At 39.3% G+C, this 10,679-nt stretch overlaps 1 protein-coding gene across 4 annotated transcripts in view; it reads left to right on the top strand.

Moving 5' to 3' along the window:
* The window catches only part of CLUAP1 (clusterin associated protein 1), a 31,976-nt gene that overhangs the window by 16,982 nt on the left and 4,315 nt on the right, over positions 1–10,679 (top strand). For all 4 annotated transcript variants that reach the window (XM_011376521.2, XM_011376518.2, XM_023521200.1 and 1 more), the window contains 4 exons: positions 297–438; positions 2,293–2,365; positions 8,221–8,328; positions 10,293–10,348. In XM_011376521.2, coding sequence (XP_011374823.1) covers positions 297–438; positions 2,293–2,365; positions 8,221–8,328; positions 10,293–10,348 — 379 coding nt within the window. The remainder of the gene's footprint in view (positions 1–296; positions 439–2,292; positions 2,366–8,220; positions 8,329–10,292; positions 10,349–10,679) is intronic.

Below are 10,679 nucleotides of genomic sequence, written 5' to 3'. Positions count from 1 at the left end.
GAAGGATGTATGTCAAGTGTTAAGTGCTTATACCTGGTAAATGAGTAATTTTTACTTTTCATACTTTAAGGATTATTTTAAGTATTTACAAAAATCGTATCTTTTTAATTTTAAAAAGGTATATTCATTTTAGGGGAGGGAAGAGAAAAGGGGGAATTAGCTTTAAGAAGTTAGAAGAGTGAAACACCTTCTCCATCCACTTCAAGGCTTTCCAAAGAAAACTGGTGGAATCTGAAACTCGGAATATTAATTTCAAGCTACTGTATATCGATTATTATTTCATTTGGTCATTCTAGGCCAGCCTTTATGGATGAATATGAGAAGATTGAGGAAGAATTACAAAAGCAATATGACATTTATCTAGAGAAATTTAGAAATCTAGCTTATCTGGAACAACAACTCGAGGATCATCATAGGATGGAGCAGGAGAGGTTTGAGGTAAGTGCTTAGGCCATTCTTCTCTACAGACCTTTTCTTCTGGTGTGTTATTTTGTACTTGTTTGACATGTCAGTTTGTAAATATCATTGTGGAAAAAAAAAATCAGTGAATGTTTGATAATTAGTTTATCAAACTAATCTTTGCTATTAGTTTATCATCAGAGTTTGGTCAATTAGGACTTACAGACAGGGCTGACATGTGATGTGTACAGTTGCACAAGACTTTGAACTTAGAAGAGCCTTTGCTTTCTTTAATGGTTTGCTCTCGCTGTCTTGAAATTCTTAATAATTTTTAAGTGTGTTTTAAGTGTGTTTGCGCTGAGTCCCACACATTATGTAACTGGTCTTAAGTACAGATTTAAAAACATGCTTGGTCAGTTTACTTAAAAAATTTCAAGGCCTGGTTAATTGAATCACCCAATCTAGCTTATCAGAGACTGCTTTGTAAAGAGGAATTGCAGTTCATTGATTATTCTGGGAAATATATATTACCCCGAACCTGACCAGCTGTCTTACAGGTTCCCCTCATCCAATGTTTAAGGCCATATAGGAAGGAGTATTTCAGATCTCACTGTGAGTTGATGAATATGGAATTCAGAGCAAAGGAAGTAGGACCAAGTTGTTCTCACTGTTTGAATTGTCCTTATCCTATAGGGATATTTCTGCTTAACCCAAGAATAGTCATTTGGAATCTTGTTCATGGTGAAATTGGTCTATAATCTCCCTTTCTCACACTGTCTCTGCTAGCTTTTGATATAAAGGTTATGCTAATCTTACAGACCTGGATGTTTGAATTAGATGAAGCCATTTTGCTGTCCAGAATGGCTGGCTGGTAGTAACTATCACATTCGTATGAACATGTTTATCTTGATAAAGAACCCATTGACCACCATTGCTGTATGGCAGAGGTGGGCTATGGAGGACACAGGACAGCACGTTTTGAAGGCTGTGGAAAGAGCCTGGAGTTCAAGACATTTTAAACATTGGGTGCCTAGGAAAGAACACTAAAGGGCGAGTGAAAATCAACTGACCATTTTGTACTATCATCTGGGGCCACCCTGGGTTCAGAGAACCACTGAAGAATATGCTTCAGGCTGCACGTTCTTCCTTTAGCAAGTACTTACCCTTTTTTTCTCCTATGGCCACACCTACTCTTTGTGCTTCTAATACCTGGTCCCTCAAAATATCTCATGTGTGAAACACAGCGCTTTCTCTTTAATGTTTAGAACAATAACAGAATTTTAAAGGCTAATTTCCTCTCCCATTTTCTGTTTTGACAATAATCAGGGCCACAGTTTGTAACCTAATTGAAATACTAGCTTTTTTTTTGTCCTCTAGGAATTAAAGTTAGCATTTGTTTTTTTCCCCATCCTCATTAGCATCTTTCAGGGATGGAATTGTGCAGGGAAGAAAAACAATAAAATTCATGCTTTATTCTTTTAAGAGCACGAGACCTCAACTGCCCATAGTTGATGCATCTGTTCCTGTGTCAGCATCCCATGCAGGCACACATGATGGGCATTTTGTTGTGTCATTCAGTTTTCTTCAGAGGCAGTGAAGGTGTAGTGGGAGAAACATGGGTCTGGGGGCCAGTCAGGCCCATTCTAGGCCAGTTGCGTCCCTCGTGGGAGCCTCCCTTTCCATAGTGCTGCTGGGATGATTACAGAGGGAAAGGGTGTCCAGTTTCCCAACTATAGCAGTTGCTCAGGCAGTGTTCTCTTCCCCCTCTTTTTGTTTAGATCTTTTTTGGTTCTATATCACAAACTTAGCAGTACTTACTCAAATGGTAAAGAATAAAAAAAATAGTCCCTAAAAGGGTCATCTCCTCTGAATATTGTTTTTCCTGTTTTATAGGAAGCTGAAAATACTCTCCGTCTGATGCAGAACAAGCTGAAGGAAGAAGAAAAGCGATTGCTTAAGAGTGGAAGTAAGTCTACACTTTCTAAATAGATGTGTTTATTCTGGAGTAGCATTTTAGCCTTGAAAATTTCATATGTATATTTTATTTATTTTCAAAAGGCAATTTTCTCACAACTTGTATATCAGATACCATTTTAATTCACTCAAGAGCTGAAGAGACTGGTTTAAATTACATAGCAGTTAAAGCACATTTGGTTTTCATTTCCAACTAAAATTGTGTTTTTCCCTGTTTAAGTGATAATTAAGTGATAATATATAACTATAAAAGAAAATTTGGTCTTGGAGGTATGTAGAGTTCTTTATTTTAAGAAAGACTGATGAAAAACAAGCATCGTAATGCAGTGCAAGTGAATAGGTCACTTGCTTAAAAATAGTCCCCCTCACCATACACATCCATCTTCAGCAAGGCTATTTATTACCTTTAGAGAAATGGGGGTTGCCTACATATAAGATCTAGATTCTGAGAAGGAATGTTCTCCATGACTGGTGAGCACACTTCATTCGTGAACTTCACCAGGGTATCAGCTGTGGGAGTTGTAGCAGTACATGATCTTCCTGTAGAATTGATGGCTTTGTCTCATAGAGTTACCTCGCTTCTTGTTTATTGCTCTCTTTTTTTTTTTTATGATGAATTATCTTATTCTCTCATGCTTGAGGGTGGTATACCTGGAACACCAGGTGTGCTTGCTCACGCATGCAATTCTCTCTCCCCATCGCTCGCTCGCTCGCTCTCTCACTCTCTCACTCTTTCTATCTCTATCTTTTCCCTTTATGCCTCTTTCCTTTTGTACTTGGACTATACCTCTCTCTCCTGAATCTCAGGAAGGAAACTCTGGAAGGAGAATAGGGACTGCTGAGAAATCCTCTAAGGCAGGGGTCCCCAGCCCCCAGGCCGCGGACTGGTAACAGTTCACGGCCTGTTAGGAGCTGGGCCGCACAGCAGGAGGTGAGCAGTGGGCAAACGAGTGGAGCTTCATCTGTATTTGCAGCCGCTTCTCAGCCCTAGCATCACTACCTCAGCTCCATCGCAGATCATCAGGCTTTAGATTCTCATGGAGCACTGGCCCCTGGTGCCAAGAGGTTGGGGACCACTACTGCTCTAAGGGTAAGTTTAGGAAATTCCAAGGGCCTCTCTAGCCAAAGCAGCCCCTCACTGTTATGATTCCAGGTCATCTAGGAATGCCCAAAGCAGCCTTAAGTGATAGGCCTGCCTGGAGTCCATCCCCTCCTGGGAGGCCTGGCACAGATAAGAACTCTGATTGGTTGGTTTTATCTGACTCTACCACCAGGACAGCATGTTAAGACTTTTCTCACTGATCTTGCTTTATTCTTCTGAACTGACTTTCATTTTGTGATCCATAGGTTTCAGATCTCTTGAAGTACAAAGATTCTTATGAGCATGTGCGATTTAGTTTTTCAGAAAAATCTCCAGTTTAAACCAACCTAATGAAAGATAGCATGTAATTAGCTTGGGGTGGGCAAAGAAGTTAGGAAAATATTTATGATAATTAATGAAATGGAGCATCTTTTCATGTGCTTATCGGTTATTTGTATCTTTTTTTGGAGAGCTATCTAGTCCTTTGCACATTTTAAAATTTGGTTGTTTGTCTTTTTATTGAATTTTAAATGTTCTTTATTCTGAATACTAGAATATATAAAGTATTTTTAGTTGATTTAAGAGATTTGTGCTTTGCAAATAATTTCTCTCATTTTCCAGGTTATGTTTTCACTTTTTCGATGATGTCTTTTGCTGTACAAAGTTTTAGTGAGGTCCAGTGTGTCAATTTTTTTCTTTGGTTGCTTGTGCTTTTAGTGTCATATCTAAGTAAGAAACCACTGTCTAATTCAAAGTCACCAAGACTTACTCCTGTTTTCTTCTATGAGTTTTATAGTTTTAACTCTTACATTTTGGTCTCTGATCCATTTCGAGTTAATTTTTGTATATAGTATGAGGTAAGGATTCATTCTTTTGCATGTGGCTTTCTTTTCTTTCCCCATTGAATTATACCACCACAGTTGTCCACTGTACTTAAATTTTAACATGTTACTGACAACTTTGTGATTTTAGTGTCAGCATGCGTTAGCTTTTTAGTTTACCTGCTTAGTCCTCAGTCTATTGCTTTGAGTTGTCAGGAGAAATCATATTGAGCCTGAGATATATGTATTAATGTTGTTTTAAAATTTATGATGTCATTTGATTTTTGTTGCATTGGGTATGGATTTAATGTCATAATTTCCCTGGATGAAGTAAAAAGCAAACTAAGCTGAACATCAATTTCATTTTGTAGTCATTAATTTTTAATATTTAATCATATCCTCTGTAAGGGCTTTTGTAAAGTGGTAGTTTTCAGATCGATGGTGTTGAAGTCTTGCAGGATGCTGTTATTGACACCTTTTCTGGCTCCCAGATTTGCCCCTCTGTGCTATAGAGCAGAGTAATTCTCTCCATGGCTAAAGAAAGAAAATTCTCCCTCAGGGCCCAGCTACACGCAGCTGCCATTTCATTAACTTCCTAGAGCAGGGACTAAGCAAAGCCCTTTTGTAGATGAATACTTACTATTCTTCCAAACTGACTTATGAGTCAGTGATCAGAGCAGCAACTGCAAACTCCCCCAGTTCCATCCTTAAAACCTGCGTCCTTCCCTAGGCACAGAGCAGTCAAGGGCTGGGAGGTGAAAGTGCTTTCTCCCCACTGTGGAAACTGTCCTGTAGGTTTCCCTTAGGAAATGGTCAACCTGCACAAAAATCCAAAAGAGTGTTTAAGACATTAATGTAAATGGTCATGGCATTGAGAATGACCTTTCTTTATATGTCTTTATAATGGAATTTTTTCCAGTAAAGAATATCATGAGCACCAGTTTTCATTGCCAATTACTAGGTCACCATCTTTCTCAGGCCAGCCTCACTCAGGCTGTTCCTAGCCTGGTTTCCTTCTTGCCTCCAGTACTGATGCAGTCACTTACCTTTTCATCGGGATCTGTTTCATCTTTGTTATCCTCGAGGAGTTTGAGTTCTGGTAACACAGCCTAAGAATGAACAGAGAACGTTTTTCCAACCAACTAACCAAGAACTGTCAGCCACCTTGACAGCTGGCTATTCAGTTGTTTAGGTTCACATACTGGAATGGTGTTTCTATCACATATCTGACCTACTTTTTTCTTGCTTTGGAAAATTGTTTAATAAAACAAACCAGCCTATCATCTGCATTAACTTTTCACTAAGTATCTATCAGCAAATCCTGAGAATCTCATAAAATCTAATGCATCAAACGAAAGGCTGAGGAGGAAAAAAAATGACATAGATGATAGAGGCTCCGTTCATTCCTCTGGTGACCAAATCAAAGTACAGAAATAAGGAGCAAACAGTAAGGAAAAATCACCTGGGATCTAGATGAACAAGCCATACAACTAAGGAGAAATCTAAGAAATCACCCTGCAATGGCAAAAGTTAGTATGGGACAAGGACGTGAGGCTTCTCAGTCAGTCCCCAGCGGCTGAGTGGGACAGAGGGTGTGGCAACTGGCAGTTGCAGACACCTCTTAAAGGGGCCGCACCCATGAGCAGACTTTTGTGCTGACGGACTCGCTCATTCTGAGCACTGGTGCCAAGTTGGCTGCTACGGGAGGCTCCAGGGACTTACAGGGGGACACTGAGTTGTTTTGTGAGCTCCGGAAGTGAGGATCTCTCTCAGAGAGAAGTGTGGGTGGTATCCATTATTCCTCTGTTGAACTCTCCTGCCTCCCAGTGTGCAGACGCAGCGCTGCCATAGCCGAGACGTCATCAAACTGGATAACAGAAGTCACTGTGCCCAGAGGATTCCCTGAAACTCCACCTCCCTCAACTCTTGGTGTCACCTAAGCCCCATTCAAGTATGTCCTCGCTTAGTCAGGTGCCCCTTGCTGAGCAGCACCAAGACTCACACTGGTGGCAGTTGGCCTTGGTTTCTGGTGTGACCTTTTGAGGCAACTATAAGCACAGCATCTGTAGATTGCTTGCTGAATCTTAACAGGTGGCCCTGAAGGAGCACAAGCTGGGCTAAATTTGGCCTTCAGCTGAACCTTTCTCAGGTCTGTGCCACTGGACACTTACCACACAAAGCCCCACTAATAAAACTGGAGATTTAAGAGCTTTGCTTAGTACATAGAAACAGCACAGAAAGGCAGTTAAAATGAGAAGACAAAGAAGCAGAAACCACATGAGAGAACAGAACAGAGATCCAGGAATAATGGAGCCAAGCAATCTAATAGATGCAGAGTTCAAAACACTGGTTATAAAGATGCTCAATGATCTTATGGGAAGTATAGATGAATTCAGTGAGAAGTTCAACAAAGAGATAAAAAACATAAAAATGGAAATGGAAATTATAAAAGGGAACCAGTCAGAAATGAAGAACACATTATCTGAGATGAAAAATATATTAAATGGAATAAACAAAATGAATAAAGATGAGGATCAAATGACCCATATTGAGAATGGAAAAGCCAAAGACACTCAATCAGAATGGCAAGAAAAAAGAAGCCAAGACTATAATAATAATTTAAGGAGCCTATGAGACACTATTAAAGGTAAAAATATCCATGTCCTAGGGGTACCTGAAGGAAAACAAGATGTTGAAGAGCTATTTGAAGAAATAATGATGGAAAAATTCCCAAACCTGGTGAAGGAAATAGGCATAAAACCCCAGGAAGCTCAGAGAGTCCCCAAAACCAAGAACCCAAAGAGGCCCACACCAAGACACATCATAATTAAAATTCCAACAGTTAAATACAAAGAGAATCTTAAAAGCAGCAAGAGAAAAGCAGTTATTACCTACTACAAGGGAGCACCCATAAGACCGGCAGCTGTTTTCTCAAGAGAAACTATGCAGGACAGAAAGACTTGGCACAAAATATTCAATGTGATGAAAACCCAGGATCTACAACCAAGAATACTTTATCCGGCAAAGCTATCATTTAGAGTTGAAGGACAGATAAAGAACTTCCTAGACAAAAATAAGCTAAAGGAATTTATCATCAGCAAGCTAGTATTACAGGAATTGTGGGAGGGACTTCTTTAAGAAGAAAAAACATATATCAAAAACAAGAATAAAGAATGGTAATAACAACATTCCTATCAACAAGTACCCCAAATGGAAAAGAATTAAGTGTTCCAACTGAAAGAGAAAATGGCTGAATGATAAGAAAACAAGATCCCTACATATGCTGCCTACAAGAGATTCACTTCAGATTAAAAGACACACACATACTAAAAGGAAGAAGATGGAGAAAGATATTGCCTTGATGGACCTAGAGGGTATTGCACTGAATGAAATGGGTTGGATAGAGAAAGACAAATATCACATAATTTCACGTACATGTGGAATCTAAAGAACAAAATCAACAACAACCAAAGTAGAAAAAAACTCATAGATACAGAGAATATTTAGAGGGATACTAGATGGAAGGGAGGTTGAGGGGACAAAAAAAGGCAAAAGGATTAAGAGGAACAAATGGATAGTCGCAGAATTGACAGAGATATAGAGTGTAACATGAGGAAGATGGTTAATAATGTAATAAATATGTAAGGAGGGAGGAGGGGTGCTAGATTTAGTGGGGTGATCACTTTGCGAGTTACGTGGATCTCTGATCACTGCTGTACAACTGAAACTGGTATATTGTATGCCAAGTATAATTGAAAAAATAAACTCGTTGAATTGTACAATGTAAATACAAGCAACTAATTGTCTATTTCAATAAAGACAGGGATAAAAAAGACTATGAAGTGCAGATGACTTGCACAAGAGCCTTATTGGACAGAGATTGTTTTAGAAATAATGATGTAGCCACCCTTTTTTTTTTTTTTTGTCTACTTGTGTTCCTGTCAGGTAATGATGACTCAGACATTGACATCCAGGAGGATGATGAATCTGACAGTGAGCTGGAAGAGAGACGGCTGTCCAAGCCAAGGACAGCCATGGAGGTGCTCATGCAAGGTACCATGTCTTCTTTCACCTGCCTTCCTCCCTATGCCTGTCACAAAACACCACAAGCAGAATTGGATCAAGGCTGCTTGGTATTGAGGCCTGTAAGCACAGTGTGAGTGGCTCTGCTCTAGGGTTTATCTTGCCCTATTGTTTATCAGGATTTGGCTTTTAAACTGCTCAGTGGTCATCTTTGACACTAATACACTTACCTGTGGTTCCAAGTTCTTATTTATGGCTTGGTGTTTCTCACAGAGGCTATGGGAACACACTGCCTCTGCCACTGAGCTTTATTCTGACCTTTTTGAGTTCAAACTGCTCTGAGTGCAGTTACATCCTTTATGATCAGAGAATTAATGCACAAAGAAGGACCTTACACAAGCATCTTTGCCTTTACAAAATGTTCTTCTATTTCTACTTTCTGCAACAGATTCAAGCAATAAAATACACAGAGCAAATGTGTAAATTACACAGATACCATAGGGTGCTCCCATGGGGTCTCCCTCATGTCCTACTCCCCACTCTAGAGTAGGGAGTACTCTAGGTGGTCTAGAGGTGTCCTTCCAAATGGCCTACTCACACACACACACACACACTCACGCACACGCACACACTCACGCACACTCACACACACAAATGTGGACACAGATACCACCTGAAACATTTTTTAACCTGAATGGGACCAGACTATATATATGGTTCTGCGATGTTTTTTTTTTTTTTTAATGTATTAGAATTCCTCCTTTGTCAGTAAAATATAGATCTGCTTCATTCTTTTTGACAGCTGCACAGTATTCCATAATATGGCTGTACCTATGAATTACATGGGCATTCCCATATTGATATTTAAGGTATTTCTACTCTTCTTGTATATCCATCTTTCTTCATATCTGCAGGTATTTCTTTAGGTTGTATCATTAAAAGTGGAATTCTTAGATCAAAGGTTATATAAATTTTAATTTTGATAGATACTACTAAATTTGCCTTTAAAAGCATTTCTTATCTATCATTTGTTAGTTTTTAGAGCACAGTTGCATTTTATATACATAATAAATTTAAATGGCAAATCATTTTCCTCGTTATTTTATATTTTGTTGTTAACTGCTTTCTTTTATTCTAGGCCCAGCTGTCTCTATTACATTTTGCTTTTTTCATAGAAAAAGGATTATGATTCCCATTCTACATATGAGAACCAAGGCTCTAAAAAGGTTTATGATTGGCTCAGTAGAACCTAGTAAAGGCACTGGTGCGCCTAAATTCTACTACCGTCCACTGCAGAAGTGAAACAGTACAAGATTTGCATTTTATCAGACCAAGAGATATCTTCTGTAAATAGCTCTTGGTGGTCACATCCAGACCTGTCCTGAGTGAGCTCCTCCCTGAGCTGCCTTCCCCGCCTTCCTCTAGAGGTCACGGGTGTTCCTTTCTCACCCTTTGGGTATGAGAGCAGTTCTTTGCCTCCTGAGTTTTTGTAGAAGTCTTATCTAGACAACGTTAATCTCCAAAGGAAGAGTGGAGAATCCATTCAGATAATGATGGTGTTTTGAAAGATAACTAATTATGATACTTAAATTTTTTTCCTTTTGAAGCTCAGATGTAGATCCAAGTACAGATGACATTAGTCCCTAAAGGGAGAATATATTTATTTTTTCAACAGATAGTATTCCTGTTCCACTGCATATAAACTAATAATAGGATTCAGTGATTTTTCCCTAAAATATTTATAGGATGCATCTTTATTTTTCTGGTTTATGATTCATGCTTACATTTTACTGCCCTTTTTCTTTTTTCAGTTTGCAGGAAATGCAGAAAATTCATTACCATTTGTTGACAGTTCTGATTAGTTCTATGCTACTTGAGTAAATTTTTACGATTCTTTTTTTCCCCAGTTTCCTAAGAAAAGCAAATCTTGAATACCATTTCGCACTTTATTTTACAAGGTTTTTGCAATTTTTTCATGTTTTTGATCTCCCCAGGAAGACCTACTAAACGCATCGTGGGTACAATGCAAGGTGGAGACTCCGATGACGATGTGAGTCCTGACCATCCCTCTCTTGCAGTTATGTTCTTTCTGGTCTTTCTGGTCTGGCCTCACAGACTGGATTAGCCAGGAGCTAAGCCTGTCTAACTGGCTTGTGTGAGGTGTGGCTTCTCAGCCCGGCCTGTCACTGGGTTTGTGGCAGAGTTTGGTCTCCCAAGGAGCTAGACTCTCTTTGCGTGTTGGTGGTGCATTTCTTTTCAAGTGAACCTGCTTGCCCTACTTTTGTTTTTCCTTCTCACATTCTTTCCACTCTCGCTTTCCAAAGATGGAAGCAGCACCAGCTCTGTTAGGTAAATGCAAGACTTCCAGCTCCAAGAAGCAG

This window comes from Pteropus vampyrus, unplaced genomic scaffold (assembly GCF_000151845.1).
Source record: "Pteropus vampyrus isolate Shadow unplaced genomic scaffold, Pvam_2.0 Scaffold300, whole genome shotgun sequence".
Classification (NCBI taxonomy): domain Eukaryota; kingdom Metazoa; phylum Chordata; class Mammalia; order Chiroptera; family Pteropodidae; genus Pteropus; species Pteropus vampyrus.
The sequence above is the reverse complement of the archived record's forward strand: the minus strand, read 5'-3'. Positions and strand labels throughout refer to the sequence as shown.